Raw genomic sequence first — 20955 nt, 5'->3', positions numbered from 1 at the left:
CCTCCTTTCCCTCCCGCCTTACCTCCTTCCTGTCCCCACAGCTCCTGTATATATGTATCTATGTTTGTACGTATTTATTACTCTGTTTTTCTTGTACATATTTATTCTATTTTGTTTTGGTTTGTTCTCTGTCTCCCCCCTTCTCATCATCATCATCAATCGTATTTATTGAGCGCTTACTATGTGCAGAGCACTGTACTAAGCGCTTGGGAAGTACAAATTGGCAACATATAGAGACAGTCCCTACCCAACAGTGGGCTCACAGTCTAAAAGGGGGAGACAGAGAACAAAACCAAACATACTAACAAAATAAAATAAATAGAATAGATATGTACAAATAAATTAAATAAATAGAGTAAAAAAATATGTACAAACATATATACATATATACAGGTGCTGTGGGGAAGGGAGGGAGGTAAGATGGGGGGATGGAGAGGGGGACGAGGGGGAGAGGAAGGAAGGGGCTCAGTCTGGGAAGGCCTCCTGGCCTTCTAGACTGTGAGCCCACTGTTGGGTAGGGACTGTCTCTATATGTTGCCAATTTGTACTTCCCAAGCGCTTAGTACAGCGCTCTGCACATAGTAAGCGCTCAATAAATACGATTGATGATGATGATGTTGGGTAGGGGCCGTCTCTCTATGTTGCCAACTTGTACTTCCCAAGCGCTTAGTACAGTGCTCTGCACGCAGTAGGCGCTCAATAAATACGACTGAATGAATGAATGAATCCCCCCGCCCCCCGAAATGCCGTTTCTGAGTGTCACCTAGGAGGAAAAAAAAAACCCAAAAACCGGCCCGCTGCATTTTTCTAGGGAATCAGAAATCGGATACAATGAAGTCACGCTCTGATTGGCTGAGGGGCCCCCCCGCGTTTGGGGCGGGCCAATCAGCGCGCGCCTCCTGCTTATTTCCCGCCCTCCACGCCCACGCCTTCGTCACGTGGCCGGAGCCTTGGCCCGGGAGCGGACTACAAAGCCCAGAATCCCCCCTCCACGCCCTAATCAATGAGGCCCTTTATTTAAATAATCTGCGAGCCCTTGGACCCAGGCCAATCAGCTGTCAGGGCTGATGATAAATCGCAATGCATTATTGATAATCATAATTACTCTGACATGCGCGGTCCCGCCGGAGGGGGTGATTTCCCAACTCTAGGAATTTGTTGCGAAGGGGGAAATAATTGCTACTATTTCGCTCCCGATGCTTGCACCATGTCGAGACGCAAGCAGGCGAAGCCCCAGCACATCAACTCGGAGGAGCAGCTCCCGGACGCGCCCGTCTCCGCGGCTGCGGAACTCGGTAAGTGGAAAATCCGCCCCCGGTGGAATCGACTTATTTCGGGAGGAAAACTTCCACTGGTGGCCGGCTCCTCCACCTTTTTTTGGGGGGGTCCCTTTCTGCTTTTCCCAACTTGCGCTCTTCATTCGGGATCACGACCCCGGAATTCCCATCCGGTGGGATTTAGGGGAGGGGGAGCTGCCGGTCCCCTCTCCTCTTCTTGGGGCAGTTCGGTTGCTGGTTGCTGTGGGCAACTTCTTCCTCCTTTAATCAAAAGCCAAAAAGTCCCCGCGAAATCGCATCTTCCTCGCCGGCTCTCCTGGAGGGGGGCGTGGGAGGAGGAGAGGGGTCCGTCCTTTCCCTCGTGTCCATCCAGGGTCGTGGGAAGAAGAAGGGAGGCAGAGGGGATTGGGGGGGTGGGGGCGGAGAGAGGGAGAAGAGATCTGTTGCATCCAAGGAACACGCCAACACCCCCCAACAGGAGAAAATGGGGGGACCCCTCACCATTTAACTGTGCAAGTCTTGATAACTTTGGGATGGACAAGACAGTCCTGTTCTATTGGACACAGGGGGAAAAGTGAGCAGAGGGGGTGTCTCTCTCTCTCTCCCCCCCTTTTTTCTTTTTTCCTTTGGCTATTTTTGTTGGCGATCTCCGTGGCCCTGGACCTTTTGTAGCCTGACCTCCAGCCATCTTTGATTTCCGACTTCCCAAAATAACTGTGGTGAGCTAATGGGGTCTGGACGCGTGGAAAGGGGGGCATTTGGCTTCATTGGGGGGGGGTCTCACCGCTGGACCGACGTCTTTTTCAGGTTTTTTGGGAGGGGGACCAGTTAGATCCGCCCAACCTTCGGTGGGAAGGATGGGAAGGTCGGGGGGGTGGCGGAAGAGGGGTCACCTAGTGTCCGAGCACATGTTTTTTTGAAGGGTTCACAGGAGATGGGAGGAGTGGGATGGGTGGGATACTTGGAGTGGACCCCACGTCTGAGAATAAAAGTGGAAAGTTCAGGCCACTCAAAGATTCTCTGATTCCCTCTTCCCAGAAAGATGCCCCCCACCAAGAAGGGGACCCTCCGATTAAAGATACCTTTTTTGGGGAGGGTTGGTGGGGAGAGTTGTTGGGAGAGGGATAGACTTTTAATAGCTGTAAGTCCGGGGTGGTATGGAAATCTCAAACTTAAAAGTGAGATGTAGGTTTTTGGGAAGCTGGCGGGTCCTGTCTACATCTTACATCCTGCTGCGCGGCCACCAACTCAAAAGACCCTGACTCCTAACTTCAGCCCCACAGAGTGGAAATTGGAATATAAATCATTTAATCGCCCCATTGAAACTCGAATTTAAAATAAAAAAAAGTAGATGCTCGTGCGGCGACCACGCCCTCCCCGACCTAAATTGGGTTTAGGAAAAAAACAAAATCCAAAACTTGGGAGAGCTCGCCGCCGCTCCTCTTCTCCCCATCTCCCCAAACTGTAAATAGCCATCTCCCCAAACTGTAAATACCTTCCTCCGAAAGTGAACAGTTTCGGATCTTTCTTTTTAAGACGAAATGTGCAGTTGTCGAATCCGATTAATGGGGACTGGAGAAACAGAGCCGGCCAGAAGGCAATAAATCCCATGTTTAATGCATGACTGTTTTCCTTTGTGCATATGGTTAGGTGGGGGGGGGGTGAGGGGGGGGGTGGAGGTGATGATTCCAATGGAAATCGCTGCCCAGTGCTCGAGAATCCACCTCCGGGGGCCGGCCACAAACAAAAAAGTGAAGTCCCGGCTCTGGTGGGAGGGAGAGGAGGGGAAAGTCGGTTTGGCTGGCCTATCCCACCACCTTCCCCTGGGATCTACCTGACTTGTAAATATCTCTATGCAGTTTTTACATGTTTGGCGGGGCAGGGACTTTTCTCCTTTCCTTCCTAGTTTCCTCAGAAATTCAATCCTGAGGGGGAATTCGAAGCCTTCATCCGCATTGCTCTTAATTAGTTTTTCTTTTGTATCTTTAACCCAAAGCATTTCTTGGCATCCCCTAAAACCCATGTCTCCATCGGTGGAAAAAATTGAACTGCCTACTAGCGCCACCTAGAGGCAACTTGCGGATGCTCTCAGCGTCCCTAGTGGGGAAAGGTTTTCAGTGTTGGGAGTCAGGTAACTTTCACACCTATTTGTGTGTGGGTTAGGGGGGTGTTTTGGGGGGCTATCACCTCCTTTCAAAGCTCAACCCAAAAGCCCCTCCCTGCAAATAAAGCCTGCCCTGTGCCCGAAGAAGTTGAGCTCCGTAGTGTTGGAGAAGCTCCCGGGAGAGAGGCAGAACCATCAATCCATCAGCCTCTGTTTGTGATTGCTATCAGAAGCAGTGGGTGGGAGTTTCAGGCTCGGTTCGAATCTAGAAAGGCTTTCTCTTACAGATGGAATTTGTTGGGTTGGTTTTTTTTTTTATCCTGTGATCTTTGTTTTGAAAGCATTAAGCTATCCAACGCAGAAAATCAGTTTTAAACTTAATCTTCTTTCCATACCTCTCTGGACAATGCTGAGACAGGAACAAAAGACTGTTTTCCAAACAATAAACATTAATTCTCCCTCTCAAAGTGTATTTACGATTAAGCAAGGGGCAGCATTTTTTTAACCAGTGGGCCAATCTAATTTGCAAAGTAATTTGAGACCCACCTCAGAAAACAATGTAGTTTTTTGGGAGGAAAATGGTACTGCTAACGCGGCAATCAATTAACAGATCAAAAAATCAGCAGGTGGTCACTGGAGAATAATGCTACATACAGAAAATTAGCATTTTCTCAAAAGGGTTTAAAATGCCCATTGTGCAGGAACTGGATTACAACCATTAAAGTCTAGAATTCCTGTTTTTTTGTTGGTTTTTTTTTAAGTACAGCATATGGTAACTCACTTTTTTCCCCCTTTCCAGTTACTCAAAAACTACTACTGCTTTGCCTTAGTACTAGAAAAAGTTGCTTCCTGAAGAGCTATAACTCGCAACTGTTGTCCAAACTGGATTGTGATGCTTTAAGTAGCAAAAATTTAGTAGAAGTTGCCTTTTGCTGACAGAATTTCAGATTAGGTGCATTAAAGTAGGTCACTGTGTTTTCGCTGCTTTTAATATAGAAAGACGTGCACTACCGATTTACGACAGCTCCTCGTAGCATGAGGAATGTAGTGCATCCGTGTGCACTAAAAAGAAGATAGTTGATCATTACACTGCCTAATTTTAGGATCCATAGCACTTAAATCTTCAAGTTAAGCAGTAGAAAAGCCCTCAGTTAATAAGGGAAAAGATACCTGACTTCTTCCCCCACTCCATTTCCGTGAAACACTATATTGATGTTTTGAATCAAGCCTTTTAAGCAGACCCCCCTGCCACGTGCAACGTTTGACAGAGTTGCTGCTCTAACCTTTGCCACCTCCTGCCTGTTGTGGGTGGCAAGTTGATGTCAAGCTTACAATTAGGACTCCCAGGCAATTGACCTTGGCAGCAGGGTTTGTACCGTTTAGCTCGGGTCTTAAACACTGGTATAGTGTTTACTACGGGTCTAGAACTCCCTTGTTATTAGTCAAAGGACTTGCTAGTGGAAGTGAATGTGAGTAAAAGAAATGGTTCCTGGAGTAGATCTCCTTCACCTCTTATCTTGGGTCTTCTGTGTAAGGCCAGGTTTTACCTGGTGCCCTCTTAAAGCAAGTTGCAACTCTTGGGGAATTGAGGGAGCAATCTGGATGAGAGCAGAGTTTGGAATAAGGATTCTAATAATTTAGCAGGGTATTAGAATTTGAGTGGCAAAGCAGCCCTTGTGGTAGCTTACTTACACGTGGGCCTGTAACCTTTCCCATACAGAGCCCTTTATTTCAGGTTTGTGGTGCGATGAGGGAGGAGAACCCCTCAAACTTTGTAACATGACTTATCTAAAACAATCACTCCTTAATATTTTCTGTGTACTTTCATGGAGTCTTGGTATTTGTACCTCACCAAATGTTCCTATGTCCCAGAAGGACGTTTCAAATGTTTAAGGTGGCTCCTCAGGACATTCCCTAACCTAAAGCCTAGTTCTAAAGCCCTTTAGCTTTATGATGCCAGAGGGAATACAGAGACATTCAAAGAACGACTAGGTAGGTCCATTTTTCTAAATTGCTCCGACTTCATTCTTCTGACAAATGTTGACACAGCCCAGAATTCTCCATAACTTTTCCAATTTATCCATTTCCATGCAAGCTTTGTAACAGATCGGTAGCTTTAGTTTGGCATCTTCCAATCTCTATAAGTTTCAGTAGCCAAACTTGAAATTTTAAATTGATTAGATAAAGCTGGATTACATTGATTTTATATACTTTTTTTTTTTGAAAAAAGAACGTATCCGTGGTATGACTTTTTTTTCTAAACTAACTATAGCTTCAGCAGTCTCTTGGAGCCTGTTTTGGCATTTCTGCTTGTGTTGAGCAAAAGTTAATAGTTGTAATCACTTCTTGGAAATACTGAATGAAACAGCCAATCGTTTGATCCGAAATTAAGGATTCAAATTGAACTAGATAAGCACAATTCTTGTGCATTACGGCGGTTTTGTGAATTTCTTGACAATTTCAGAGATTGTGATCCCATAAGACCACCTCAACTTATACAATAGGGTATTTTCTATCCATTTGGCAGTGATTGAATCTAAAACCCCTGCTGGGTTTACTGCATTCTTCTAACTTATTGGATAACTAGATGCTGAGAGATAACATTCCTGAAATTCGGGAGTGGAGAGATGGAAAACAGTGGAAGCTCAATCCTTCTGAAGATTTTTTTTTTTAAGGGGTTAACTTAAGTGCATAAGCAATTGTTCTTACAGGGCCTTTTGCTACTTGGCAAATACTGTTACAGTATTTGGACAGAGGTGCTTCTGGATGTAGACATGCTGGGTGGGTTTACTTTGTACACAAGAGAACTTAACATTTTAAAGATGAGTAAGTCTAGTGCTGCTGATAATGGTTTTTAGTCCCTTTAGACTCCGAGCCGCATATGGGACGGGGACTGTCTGATGTGATTATCTTGTATCTACCCCCACCTAATAAGTGCTTAACAAATACCATCATTATTATTAGGCTGTAATAGTAACTGGGTAGTCAGTGTTAGGTGGTAGGACTTTTTTTTTTTTCCTTGACTCACTGCGTCCAAATTCACTTTATATGTAGCAGGGTTGGGGGTGGGATGGACTAGGAAAACATCCTTCAGAAATAGAGACTTTAAAGTGCTAAGAAGTGTTGGAAATCCCCTTGACCACTTGGAAGAATCTAGTGCTGCAGTATGACCCATCATCATCAGTGGTATTTTAGCACTTAATGTGTATAAATGCTTGGGAGAATACAACAGAGTTGATAAATATGTTTCCTGCCCACAGTGAGCGTACAGTGTACAGGGGGGAGACTGACACTAATGTAGATAAATAACTTACAATAATTGGTGGATATACACACAAATTGAAGCAGCGTGGCTCTGTGGAAAGACCCCGGGCTTGGGAGTCAGAGGTCTTGGGTTCTAATCCCGGCTCTGCCACTTGTCAGCTGTGTGACTTTGGGCAAGTCGCTTCACTTCTCTGGGCCTCCGTTCCCTCATCTGTAAAATGGGGATGAAGACCATGAGCCCCACATGGGACAACCTGATTACCTTGCATCTACCCCAGCGCTTAGGACAGTGCTTGGCACATAGCGCTTAACAAATACCAACATTATTATTATATACATAGGTGCTGTGAGGTGAATACCAAATTTCCAAAGGTCAGATCCAAGTGCCTAGATGACTTAGGGAGAGGAAGCCTGGGAAAATAGCTCCTAATCAAGGAAAGCCTCTTGGAGGAGATGTGACCTTAAGGGTTTGAAGGTGGGGAGATTGGTCATCTGGCATATATGGACGGGGAGGGAATTACAGGTCAGAGGGAGGATATGAGAAAGGGGTCAGTTATGAAATCAGTGCACAGTGAACAGTGTGTTTGTGGGTTGGGCTGTAGTAGATCCAGTGAGGTAGGAGAAGGCAATCTGAGGACTTTAAAGCAGTGGGTAAGGTTCTTGACAAGTTATCAGACATGGACTGGTTTTCTTGTTTCTGTTTTTAAAATGATCCATGCCATGGAGTGAAGTATTGATTGAAGTGGGGAGAGACAGAAGGCAGGAAGGCCAGCGAGGAGGCAGATGCAATAGTCAAGGCAGAGTAGGATGCGGTGTGGCTTAGTGGAAAGAGCCCGGGCTTGGGAGTCAGAGGTCATGGGTTCTATCCTGGCTCTGCCACTTGTCTGCTGTGTGACTTTGGGCAAGTCACTTAACTTCTCTGTGCCTCAGTTCCCTCATCTGTAAAATGGGGATTAAGACTGTGAGCCCCTTGGGGGACAACCTGATTACCTTGTATCTACCCCAGTGCTTAGAACAGTGCATGGCACATAGTAAGCGCTTAACAAATACCTTTATTATATGGATCTTCAGTTGACTGACAGTCCCTTTCCTTCACCAGACCTCTTTGGGGAACCAGGCATATCATGGGAAGTGTGTGATGTGTGGCATTCAAGGGCCGTGGGGAATGACCACCTAGATCCTGGAGGATGCAATGCAACAATAATATTATAATATATAATACATACAATAATATGATTATTATATGGGAGAAATCTGGTCTCTGAACCTGTTTTTAGTGGATTAATAGGTGGCCCTCCCTTCACCACTTCTAAAATGTGGGAACTGTCATTCTGACCTGCCCTTTTCCTAAGGATGATCCCACTGCCTGGGGTTGGGCAGAAGGGCTGTAAAGTTTTGAACAGAAGCAGGAGGGTGGCTGGGGACCTAGGTTTCCTGTAGCTAAGGCCCTTCTTCCTAAATCTTCCTTCTTTACCCAATTTTCCTCCCCTCAGCAACCTTTGCAGTTATCCTGGGGCCCTATCCTATCGCTGCCGACCCCTGTCATTTGAAAGGACCCTCAATCAGTCAATTCAGAGTATTTATTGAACACTTTATTAAGCATTTGGGAGAGTGCAATTGAATAGCCTTGATTTTTGAGGGCAGGAAAGTATCTACCAACTGCTGTACTGTACTCTCTCAGCTGCTTAGTAGTGTTTTACCCACAGTAAGTGCTCTAATAGTGATTGATTGATTTAAAGAATGGATCTGCCAGAATGGAGGCCAAACCTTAACACTCCAGTTCAAGCCTCATTTCAGGAGTAGTCACTGATGTGCTTTCCTGAGAGTAATCCCAACTCTACTTCCATAGTATAACCATTTTCCAGCCCAGAGATGTGACCAAATTCTTTGGCCTTGCCTGATCTCTTCCATGGGCTTTTGGGTAAGGGTGAATTGGCCTATTAAACTCCTCCATGAAGCATGTGCTTGGAACTTGGGTGTCTGTCAATATAGTCTCCCCTCGCAAACTATAGTGTGAAAATTGGAACAATGTCTTAAGGCCAGGACAGTTGTTCTGCTGCTTCTGTTAACTTTTTTAAGATTTACGTGCAGAGCCTATTTTCCTTACAAGTGGCCTGGATCCTAATGGGCTTGCTGCTTCTAAAACTCTTGAAACGCTTTGGGTCCCTCCTACTCTCAAAGAAAACTCACCTAGTCCCTCTTGGTTGTTCAGCTCAGGTCTGTGGCATGGTCCCACTTTATCTTAGTGTTTTTGGCCTGGAAAGCCAACTAAGGATTAACTGCAAAGGCACAGGGAGGGGAAAATCCCTAGGCATTGCTGTGCTCCTAAACAGAAAATGGAGGGAGGAAGAGGACTTGGAGAAGCTGGGAATCATCATCAATCGTATTTATTGAGCGCTTACTATGTGCAGAGCACTGTACTAAGCGCTTGGGAAGTACAAATTGGCAACATATAGAGACAGTCCCTACCCAGCAGTGGGCTCACAGTCTAAAAGGGGGAGACAGAGAACAAAACCAAACATACTAACAAAATAAAATAAATAGAATAGATATGCACAAATAAAATAAATAAATAAATAAATAGAGTAATAAATATGTACAAACATATATACATATATACAGGTGCTGTGGGGAAGGGAAGGAGGTAAGATGGGGGGGATGGAGAGGGGGACGAGGGGGAGAGGAAGGAAGGGGCTGAGAGCTAGAGAGGAATATTGGGTCCTCTGATTAACCAAGTAGAGGGAGCTGGTGTGGTCAAAAGGGGTTAAATCGAAGTTTTTATCTTGGGTTTTAAGGCCAGCAGATGAGACCATTCAGACCCTTCCCATTGTCACAAGTGTCGAAGGCTGGGAAGTTCTCATGCCCCTCAACCACTAAATATCACTATTTTTGAATTGCTGGCTTGGTGGACTTCCCCCTCCCCCCGCCCCCCCCCCCCGCCCTTTCTGGTTGTTAATGTCTCTCTGTCTCCATAGGTGGTCCTCCAAACTGTCCTGGGGATGGGGGCGAAGTGAGAGCAAAAAGATGCCGGACGGAAGAAACCAGTATCTGTGAGAAATGCTGCGCGGAGTTCTTCAACCTCTCAGAGTTCCTGGAACACAAGAAAAATTGCACTAAAACTCCCCCCGTGCTGATCATGAATGACACCGAGGGAGCGATCCTCCCGGAAGCTGCACCTTCAGAGAGTTTCCCCCTGGAGCAGCTGGACGGGCAAAGCAATAAGGACAGTCAAGCGAAGGGTTGCACTGGTTCTGTGGAAAAAAAGGAGAAGACTGGCGTGGAGGCGGGGGTGTATTTAAAAGCCGAGCCGGCCGCCACCACGGCGGCCCACGGGATAAGCTATTTACCGAAAGGCAAAGTACCCAACACTAACGTGACTCTGCAGACGCTGAGGGGCACCAAGGTGGCTGTGAATCAGCGCAGCTCGGATGCCGTGGCCTCGTCGGCCCCGGGCCTTGGCGCTATCCCGATGATCCTCGAACAGCTCGTGTGTCTGCAGCAGCAGCAGCTTCAGCAGATCCAACTCACGGAGCAGATCCGGATCCAGATCGCCATGATGGCCCCTCACGCCCTCCACCCCACCATCGCCACTGCTGCTGACCCACTGAAAACTTTGGGTGCTCATATGTCCCAGCAGCTTTCGGCTGCTGTGGCCTTGATTGGCCAGAAAGCCGGAAGCCAAAGTCTGTCGCTGGAATCCTTGAAACAAGGCAAGCTACCTCACGCGACCCTAGGAATCCCGGCTACCGGTTCGGTTGCCCCTGGGCTGTCGTCTTTTTCCTTAAAGCCGGACGGCAACAGAGGCCTAGCCAATCCGATCTCTCGCCTTCCAAACCCTTTACTACCTCAGTCGTCTGGATCGGTCCTCTTCCAGAACCCGTTCTCTCCCGTCTCTTCCGTGCTCGACCCCTCCAAGAAAGGCAAAGGCAAGCCCCCCAACATTAGCGTGTCAGAATGCAAGCCCAGCTCCGAGGAGCCCTTCTTCAAGCACAAGTGCAAGTTTTGCGGCAAAGTCTTCGGCAACGACAGCGCTCTGCAGATCCACCTCCGCTCCCACACCGGGGAGAGGCCCTACAAGTGCAACATCTGTGGCAACCGCTTTACCACCAAGGGGAATCTGAAGGTTCACTTTCAGCGCCACCGGGACAAGTACCCCCAGATCAAGATGAATCCGTATCCGGTCCCGGAGCATCTGGATAACATGCCGACCAGCAGTGGCATCCCTTTTGGGATGTCCGTGCCCCTGGATGAGTCCAACCTGATTGTGGATAGCAAGCCGGTCTTGACCCCGGTGCCAACCTCCGTCGGCTTGCCACCGAACCTCTCCACCCTGCCTGGCCTCAAGGACCCCCTGGGCGGAGCCTTACCCAACGACTCGCAACCCCGACCCTCCCCGGAGAGCGAAGGGGGCTCCTCGTCGTCTGGGGCGGAGCAGAGTGCCAACTCCCCGCAGGCCGTCGGCCACGCGGGCAGCTTCCAGGGGAGTGGAGGCAGCGACCAGGGGTCTGAGACCCTGAAGCTCCAGCAGCTGGTGGAGAACATCGACAAGTCCACCACTGACCCCAACGAGTGCTTGATCTGTCACCGGGTGCTGAGTTGTCAGAGCTCCCTGAAGATGCATTACCGCACTCACACGGGCGAGAGGCCTTTCAAGTGCAAGATCTGTGGCCGGGCCTTCTCCACCAAGGGCAATCTTAAGACTCACTATGGCGTCCACCGGGCCAACACCCCCTTAAAGATGCAGCATTCCTGCCCCATCTGCCAGAAGAAGTTCACCAATGCGGTGATATTGCAGCAGCATATCCGCATGCACATGGGGGGGCAGATCCCCAATACGCCCGTGCCTGAGAGCGCCTGTGATCAGGCTGACCTGGAACCCACAGCGGCCGATGAGAAGAACGGGAATACCAGCTTTCCCGATGAAACCATAGAAAGCATAGATATGGATGACTTCGACTCCCAAGATGCCCCCAGCAACTCATCCAAACCACCAACTCCTTTTCCTGATGGGCAGTCAGAGTCTCCAGCCTTCTCCAGTATCGCTGCACTAGACCCCCAGATGAAAGCGGCCACCCCCTCGCTCAGCCTGCAACGCCAAAGCAGCCTCAAGTCCAGTGAAAATGGCTCCGCAGAGAGTGATGGCTTGACCAACGACTCCTCCTCCGTGACGGGAGATCAAGAGTACCAGAACGGCAGGAGTCCCGAGGCCTCGGAATCTGCTTTGTTCCAAGCGCTTTCTCCGGCCAACAGTCAATCGGAAAGCATTAGGTCCAAGTCGCCCGGCTTTAACAATCAAGATGACGCTGGAAGTAAAACTGACGGTCCTGAGAACAATCCACCAGAAATCGAAGGGGATGGAGCTCTGGATTTGACCTATGGCACTATTGGCCGAAAGATAATCAAAGAAGAACCCGGGTTGAATTTTGCAAATGGCGAGTTTGGTAAGTAATTCCCCTTCTGGACAATACGTTCCTCAAAACTTAATGAAAGGGGTGCTGAGGGTGGGTGTACCTTTTTTTTTCTCTTTCCCCCTCCTCCCACCCCAGACCTCTTTAGAAACACTGCCTATTGCGTCTGAATGTAAAGAGGAAATGTAGGCATTCCCCATTTAAACACTAATCTTCCAAACCCCTTTAGAAAGGGTAAACCAAGCCTACATGAACTCACTATCTAGAAAAAGGTCTCATGGAAGTACGGTGTGGCTGACTTATTAATCTGTTCCATTTCATTAGTTTAGTTTATTTCAGGGGTTTTATAGAGGTTGTTGTTATTGGGAACAGTTAGGCATTCAGTAATAACATATTGGGGAATTTCTACCTAGGACGGAGTAGTATTCCTGCTACCTTTGTCAGAGCTCCTCCTGCACTGATAAAGGTGGAAGTTCCTGGTGAGCGCCCTTTGGGCAGTAGCCAGTTCATTGGACCACCTGCCCTCTCCCCTGGAGTGCCACCTCTGCTGGCACCCCCTCCACGGCGTACGGCAAAACAGCACATCTGCACTACATGCGGAAAGAACTTCTCTTCGGCCAGTGCGCTTCAGATCCATGAACGGACGCACACGGGTGAAAAACCGTTTGCATGTACCATTTGTGGAAGAGCCTTTACGACCAAAGGAAACTTGAAGGTAAGTGAATTCAGTAGTATTGGAGTGCTTATTTACTAAGTGCAACCTGTACTTCCCAAGCGCTTAGTACAGTGCTCTGCACACAGTAAGCGCTCAATAAATACGATTGAATGAATCAAAGTGCAGGGCATTCTACTAAGTGCTTGGAAGAATGCAATAGAATTAATTGACATGACTTGCTCACAGTCTAGCAGTGTAGGCTCATCATGGGCAGGGAACGTATCTATCAGCTCTATTATACTGGACTCTCCCAAGCGCTTAGTACAGTGCTACACCTAGTAAGCACTTAAATTACAATTGATTGAAAACGCAGGGACATTTCAATTCTGCAGTGGAAACTCTTGCAACAGAATGGGTAGATAAACACCTGTGACCCTAAATTTTTATTTGAACACTTGTACCAAAGTCAAGGTTTGACTTATGGTCAATGAAGAAAATGTAATTGCTTTGGAAACATTGTGAGAACTCACTTCTTGTTTTGCCTGTGTTTTGTTTTTGCCCCCCTCTATTTTAATAGGTCCATGTTGGGACTCACATGTGGAATAACTCTGCCCGCCGTGGACGAAGATTGTCTATCGATAATACCATGGCTCTCCTTGGAAATGATCCTAAGAAGGCACCTGAGATATTCCCAAAGGATATAGTTCCTCCTTCGGTGAATCTGGATCCTACAGTATGGAACCAGTATGCAGCAGTGCTGAGCAATGGCTTAGCGATGAAGACTAATGAGATCTCCGTGATCCAGAGTGGTGGTATCCCTACTCTTCCGGTTTCCATCGGTGGTGGCTCCGTAATGAATAGTGCTTCGGTCTCCAAAATAGATGGGTCCCAGTCTGGAATGAGCTCTGACATAGAGAAAACTGGAACAACTGACAATGTGCCAAAACACCAATTCCCTCACTTCATAGAAGAAAACAAAATTGCAGTCAGCTAAAACAAACCCAAAGGTGAAATGCAGAGCCAACAAAATATGTATCTTTTTTTTTTTGTCACACTTTGCTACAAGATTATTTTGTTTTCCCTTATCGATGTGCAAATGGTTTTATGGTTGTCATCTACTCTTGGACAGCTCTACAATCATGATGTTGCTTTGCAAAAAAAATAAATAAAATAGGAGTCCTATTTGGAAAGATGCGGGTCTTGCAAAGTAGCTTTGTTATGACTTAAAATACGTACAGCCTTAACACAAGCTAAAGAATAGCCACTTCACCTCCTTTAAAGGTGGAGCTTTTGCATGAAAATTTGAGACAACCACTAATGGTAATGGAAATCTATATGTACTGATGAATATGTGGAAACTTTATGCGGGTAAATATTGTAGAATGTGTGTGCCATCATTTTTAAGGTTTGAACAATGCCCCCTTCTCTCTTCTCCCTCCTCTCCTCCCTCCCTTTGAATGTAATTTTTACTCTGGTTGCAGAATTACCCAATTCCTTCAACTTCTGCCTTCGAAGCAAGTGGATGCCTCCAGCTGGATTTATTCCCAGCATCTTGAGTAATGTTTGGCTGCTGCTTATTTAAATACAATTCAGTTGGAAACCATGAGAGTGTCTAAGCTCTTTGAAGTTTCTTACCACTTGCATTTTTTTTTTTCCTTGAACACCCAGCCTCCACACCTTTTAAATGGGTTTGTCCGAAAGGAAAAGAAAAACACATGGGAAGGATCTACCTTGGGAGGCTAGGTCCAAACATTTCTGCAAGGTATCTCAGGTGACCTGTTGAAACTTGGCAATGTTTTGTTTTTGTTTTATTTTGAAGCCCGTTTCCTTTGCACGGGGAAACGTTTCTGGGAAGTACATGAAACTGTAATTAAAGCGAAAATCGCTTATTGTGTGGTGTGGTGGTTTTTTGTTTTTTGTTTTTTTGTTGTTGTTAATTGGTAGCATTCCTACTTTAATCATTTTGTTCCTTGGTGACTTGCACCAAAGAATAATGATGACCCAAAGTGTATTGTATGAAGGTTATAGGAGCAGGAGGAGATAATCCTCTGGAGTCTAAGCTTAAGTTATCTACCTCATTTTTTTTTCTCTATAGCTGTAGTGTCTATTTTTCTATAAATATGACCACTGAACTGAAATTTAAGCAGTTGTTCCCATGCACTATATTAAACTGAATGTTGATGTATTAGTGGGAGCAGCTGGTCAAGGACTCTTTCAATTTTCTTGTATCTGCTGGTTCTGTACATGTAATAAGGTGTAAAGTTAAAAGATTTAAGCAATGTTATTAAAGACTGAGCAGTGATCTTGGGGGGAGGGCGGGAATTGGAAGAAAGGGAAGTTTGATTTCTGTTTGTAGGAAGTCTCCCTTCAGGCAATCTCAACAGTGGAAGGCCAAAGCTGAACTGCAGATCAAGATTACCAATGGTTTGTGTAATGTTGTTGCACCTGATTCTTGCTTATGATCAATTTTTTGCCAAGTTGTGCCTTTCCTGCTGGATCTGTAAGTAAGAACACAACAGTACCTGTTTACACTGTGAAATGGATATTGTTACAGAGAACACCAAAGGCATCACTAGTGTCAAGTTCCTGCATTGTGAATGTATAAGACAAACTTTGTAGTCTGTGTACCTACTGATGCATTTTTGTTATCATTTTGAATAAACTTGGGATGGCTTTTTCACATGGTGCAGATTTTACTGGGTTTCTCTTTTGAAAAGTGTCAAATTCCAGCCCCAAACCACTGGCTTTAGTTTCATCTGGTCATAGAGGGGATATAGTGTCTCTTCTCCTGTCAGAAGGGTGTGAATGCTTTAGCCTTGTTGAAGCCCTTCTTTTCCACAGTTCTGTTTGAGTTACGACGCGGGTAATCTGTTCAACTGCCTACCAATCAGTTGAGAAGCTCAGAAAATTGCCTAGAGTCAATAAAACAATACTATGTGCTAAATGTAGTGGTGGTGGATAAAAGATAATTCCAAATGGGGCTCATGATCTGAGGGAAAATTTCCCACTCTACAAATGAGGAAACTGAAGGGGAGAGCAGTTAAAGGTCACATAGTAGACAAGTGGTGGGGCTAGGATTAGAACTCAAGTCTCCTGATTCCCAGGCCCATGTTCTTTGCATTAAACCTCACTAGTCCTAGAACTGAATTGTAGAATCTAAACATCCTCTGCATGATAGATGCGGAAGATTGAAAAGAAGACCTCTGTTTAGGTTAGCCCAAGACAGGAAGAGACATGAAATATGCACATTAGAGGCCATTTATTCCTGATGCTAGGCAAGTACAACTTGCTGTTGGTAAATAAGTCCTTTGCATGCTGATAGCCAAATGTAAAGTGTGATACAGGTTTAAATTATGGTGTTTCCTGAAGTCTTTCTGATGACTGCTTCTTACTGGCAAAAGAATGCTACCTCAGGGAAAGAGCCTACGTCTGGGCAAGCTAGTCCCCCTGTAATGTAGGGATAGAGTGTGAGCCCCATATGGAGAGTTAGGGTTGATCACATTATCTGAAGTGCAAAACAATAAAGCAGAAACTGTCAGGTTGTGAAGACAATCTTAAAAATAAGGAATCTGACATGGGAGTTTAGAGTTGTTTCCCCTTCCTACCTTGGCAAAAGTTAAGATTTCATTGGTAACCTTATTTATTTTTTGGAGAGTATTAGCCACTATGTGTCAGGCATGGTACTAAGTGCTGGGTTAGATGCAGGCTAATCAGGTTGGACACAGTCCATGGCCCACATGGGGCTCACAGCCTTAATTCCCATTTAGCAGATGAGGTAACTGAGGTACAGAGAAGTTAAGTGACTTGTCCAAGGTTACAAAGCTGGCAAGTGGTGGAATAGGGATTAGAAACCAGGTCCTTCCCGTGCGCCTAAATGCAAGTTACTATTAAGACTAGGATAAGAAGTGTGAGATATATACTTGTGTATCAGTAAAATATCTGAAAAACTTACCTCAACTTATAAATTTGTTTTAGCATTCTTTAGTAAAGAAATGACACTGCAAATTTAAGGAAGTCCAATAATCTGGGCTGGTTTAATGTTCTTAAAGCATTCTTATAAATGATGGTAAATCCTTTCACTCTGCAAACGGGATGAGCCCAAGTTTTGGGGGGATCAGAAGTAAAGTACAAACCACACCCAAACATCTGACTGTAATGGCATTCTCTTGTCTTTCTCAGAAAGTACTCTCCATAGGGCGTGTGTCAAATTGAAGGAAGAAATGAAGATGGATTTAGAAATGGCTCTTGAAGTTTAAGCTAACAGTGCTGAGTCACCCCTTAGAGGCAGAGGATATGAACCCTGGATTTCAGAGAATAAAGCAAGTTCACAGGAAGGCTTTTTAGGAGGAAAGCCCAGAAAATACCTCCCTAAAACCACCAGTAGTCAGCCTGATTTTTAGCAAGTGGAAACAAGCATTGCCTACTTAATCATGCTACACACAGGCATGCCATTTTGGACACAATGAATATGCATTATGATAAGCATTTTATGGAATTTTTATGAGTCCTTGCTGCAACAAAAGTTTCCTTGCATACAAGTTTCAACTTGCAGGTTGTTGAGCTTGTGTAGTATTCATATGTTGAAGTAAACTTTAGAACAACTCTTGAAGCAATGCCTACAAACTACAAAGTAAAATAGGGATTTGGTCATTTTATACTAAGTGGATTTTGGGGGCCTTGAATTGACATTTGCCACTTATCTGCTATGTGACCTTAGGCAAGTCACAATTACTGTATCTGTTTCTTCATCTGTAAAATGGGGTTCAAATACTTGTTCTCCCTCCTTAGACTGTGAGTTCCTTGAGGGACAGGGACTGTAATTCCCACCTGTGTAGTCTCTCCCACTCAGTAGCATTTACTGAAAGCTTACTGTGGGCAGAGCATTGTATTAAGTGCTTGGGAGAGTACAATATAATAGTAAAACCAGCACTTAGTACAGTGCTTTGCCCTCAATCAATTGAACCTATTGAGTATTTACTCATTACAGAGCACTGCTAAGCGTTGGGAAGAGAACACTTCAGTAGAGTTGTTATGTTCGCTGCCCACAGAGTTTAAAGTCTAGGTGGGGAGACATTAAAATATATTATGGCTAAGTACATAAATTATTTGGGGTGGGGTGAATATAGGGTACAAATCCAAGTACAAGGGTGATACAGAGGGAAAGGGATTAAGAGCAGTGAGGGTTTAGTTGAGGGAGGCCTCTTGGAGGTGTTACAATTTTAATAGGATTTTGAAGGTGGGGAGAGGCTGTTGCATATGAAGGGAGAGAGTTCCAAGACCAAGTCGGGTTGTGGGCAAAGAATCTGCAAGATAGACAAGATGGAGATTGAGTAGGTTGGAGTGAAGTGAACTTGCTGGATTGTTACTAGTAAATCAGTGAGGTAAGATAGGAGGGGGCAAGGTGATTGAGTGCTTTAAAGCCAATAATAAGGAGGCAGATAGGTAACCACTGGAGGTCCTTGAGTGGGAAAAGTTGAACTGAACTTTTTTTAGAAAAAGTAATCCTCACAGCAGAGTGAAGTGCGGACCAGAGTTGGAAGAGACAGGAGGCAGGGACTTCAGCAAGGAGGCTGAAGTCAGGTGAGATAAGTGTTGTGATCAGTGGTGTGGTAGTTTGAATGGAGAGGAAAGGGTGGATTTTAGGGATGGCGTGAAAGTTCAACCATGAGGTTTTGGTGACATTGAATATCTGAATATCACTAAGCACTTAGTAAATACAGAAAAAGCTTAATGTAGTATTTGTTAAACACATACTATTTGCCAAGCATTGGGCTCACAGTTTAAGTTAAATCTTCATTTTACTTAGCTCTGAGTAGCTTAAATTTTGGACTATAGAAATAAATTATAGGATTATTACATTGAAATTGCCCAGAGTTTTGAAAATTCACTTTGATTGGAGTTGATCGCTTTCAGCATACCTGTGTGGAGGGGGTTGTTTGACAACCCATTTATAGATGGGGAAAACACACAAAATGATGAAGTGTAACTTCCTTGAGGTTCCACAATAAACTCAGGGCAGGACTGGAATTCTTTCATCGAGAACTTAAGTGGAAAAAGAATTGTCAACTTGTGTTGTTCTGCTTTAAGGATAAGCCTGATGTGAAGTTAATTTCCCCTAATAAGTCCCTTTGGTGAAGCTACTTCTGAAAGCCTAAATGAATAAATGTAATTTGTTGTTGTTCTTCCAAAAGGGGACTATTTAACCATAGGGTAGAGTTCTGTTTCCTCACCTGGTTTTTCCACTTCTAAGTTAGGTAAATCAGGGGTCAACCTGCCCTGGCGTTTTTTCTGTTTGTATTTCTGACCTGTATGTACAGCTGTCTTAGTGATTGCTTCGACGGGAAGGGTGCCTTTAAGGTAATGCTTCCTAAAGATGCTTAAATGAATGTAGTTACATGGGGCAATGATATTTTCTAACTAGAGTCTTATCTAATTAAAAATGTTTTGACTTGAAACTTACTGGGGTAAACCTTACAAGAGTCAGAGACATCAGTAGAGGGTTTCTGACATAAAAATCAATTCATTTAATCATTTATTGAGCACTTACTGTGTGCAGAGCACTGTACTAAGCATTTTTGATAGATTTTGGTGGCCTACATGTCCCTAGGCCACCAATCCAAGACCAGCCCAGATGCCCTAATGTAACCATGACCATATGATGGACAGAAAGCATCTAAATACAATTGTCAATCATACTTATTAAGTATTTACTGGGTGCAGAGGACTACTAAGCCCTTGGGAGGATACAACAGAGTTGGTAGACACATTTCCTGCCCACATTGAGCTTACAATTTAGAGGGGGAGATAGGAGACATTAAATAAATAAATTATGGGTAGGTACATTAAGTGCTGTGGGGCTGAGGGAGGGGTGAATAAAGGGAGCAAATTGGGGAGATGCAGAAGGGATTGGGAGAAAAGGAAATGAGGGCTTAGTCAGGGAAAACCTGTTGGAAGAGATGTGCTTCTAATATGGCTTTGAAGGTGGGGAGAGTAATTGTCTGTTGGATATGAAGAGGAAAGAGGTTCCAGACCAGCAGCAGGACGTGGGCAAGAGGTTGGTGGTGAGATAGACGAAACTGAGGTAGAGTGAGTAGGCTGGCATTAAAGGAATGCATTGTGTGGGCTGGCTTATAGTGGGAGAGAAGGTAAGGTAGAAAGGAGGGCTAAGTGATTGAGTGTTTAAAGCCCATGATAAGGAGTTTCTGTTTGATGCGGAGGAGTTGTGTTAATGTGATCAACAGGTATGTATAAGAAGTCACTACAAGGTTATCTCTTCTAATGCCTACGTCCCTAGCTGCCAGGGCCAGCGCCTGGGTAGTTTGTGAGACCCCCAAATACCTCCCCTTCACTCTTTTTATTCTCTTTCAGGCTCCATCCAAACGGCAGCTTGGGAAATTGAATGGATTTGCAGAATGGAGCGTAGGATTGGATCCTCTGCAGTGGAGCAAGGACTACTGGGAGTGAGGAGTGTGCTTTACTTCCCATTTGGGGTAGATAGAAAGGGCTGTCTGGTTCGCATAAACACGCTTAAATCAATTCTTCCCTTTCCCATCATTCCTTTACTTCCTGTCCACAAGGAGGCGCATTGGATGTGATAGCCACCTCCTCTTCCTAACTTCCTAATGTTACCACCCCATCATCTGCCTGGGTCAGGCTCACAATCAATCAATCACATTTATTGAGCGCAGAACATTGTACTAAACGCTTGGGAAATTCAGTACGACAAAGTTGTTAGAAGTGATCCCTGCCCACAAGGAGCTTACGGTCTAGATGGGGAGACAGACAATAAAATACGATAGGAGAAATGGAAGAATGTAAGGATATAAGAATATAAGGACATAAGGAGAAGCAGCTTGGCCTAGTGGAAGGAGCACAGACCTAGGAGTCAGAGATCGTGAGTTCTAATTCTGGCTCCGCCACTTACCTGCTGTGTGACCTTGGACAAGTCACTTAACTTCTCTGTGCCTCAGTTCCCTCATCTGTAAAATGGGCATTAAGACTGTAAGTCCCATGTGGGTCATGGGCTGAGTCCAGCCTGGTTAGCTTGTGCATTTAGCTTTAATTCTATTTGTTCTGACGACTTGACACCTGTCCACATGTTTTGTTTTGTTGTCCGTCTCCCCCTTTTAGACTGTGAGCCCGTTGTTGGCTAGGGACTGTCTCTAGATGTTGCCAACTTGTACTTCCCAAGCGCTTAGTACAGTGCTCTGCACACAGTAAGTTCTCAATAAATACGATTGAATGAAT

At 45.2% G+C, this 20955-nt stretch overlaps 1 protein-coding gene across 1 annotated transcript; it reads left to right on the top strand.

The window, feature by feature from the left end:
• Positions 1-1111: 1111 nt before the first annotated feature.
• SALL4 (spalt like transcription factor 4) lies at positions 1112-15390 on the top strand. The gene is made up of 4 exons (XM_038750315.1): positions 1112-1295; positions 9621-12086; positions 12467-12768; positions 13286-15390. Exons 1-4 carry the CDS (start codon positions 1112-1114, stop codon positions 13700-13702), a joined length of 3369 nt encoding a protein of 1122 aa, XP_038606243.1. The 3' UTR covers positions 13703-15390.
• The last annotated feature ends 5565 nt before the right edge of the window (positions 15391-20955 follow it).

The sequence above is a fragment of the Tachyglossus aculeatus genome, chromosome 8 (genome assembly GCF_015852505.1).
Source record: "Tachyglossus aculeatus isolate mTacAcu1 chromosome 8, mTacAcu1.pri, whole genome shotgun sequence".
In the NCBI taxonomy this organism is placed as follows: domain Eukaryota; kingdom Metazoa; phylum Chordata; class Mammalia; order Monotremata; family Tachyglossidae; genus Tachyglossus; species Tachyglossus aculeatus.
The sequence above is the reverse complement of the archived record's forward strand: the minus strand, read 5'-3'. Positions and strand labels throughout refer to the sequence as shown.

Coding starts and splice junctions, on each gene's coding strand:
- SALL4 (XM_038750315.1), top strand. CDS start 1,112: ATGCGCGGTCCCGCCGGAGGGGGTGATTTCCCAACTCTAGGAATTTGT. Junction 12,087..12,466: donor TTTTGCAAATGGCGAGTTTG/GTAAGTAATTCC, acceptor ATTTCTACCTAG/GACGGAGTAGTATTCCTGCT. Junction 12,769..13,285: donor CGACCAAAGGAAACTTGAAG/GTAAGTGAATTC, acceptor CTATTTTAATAG/GTCCATGTTGGGACTCACAT.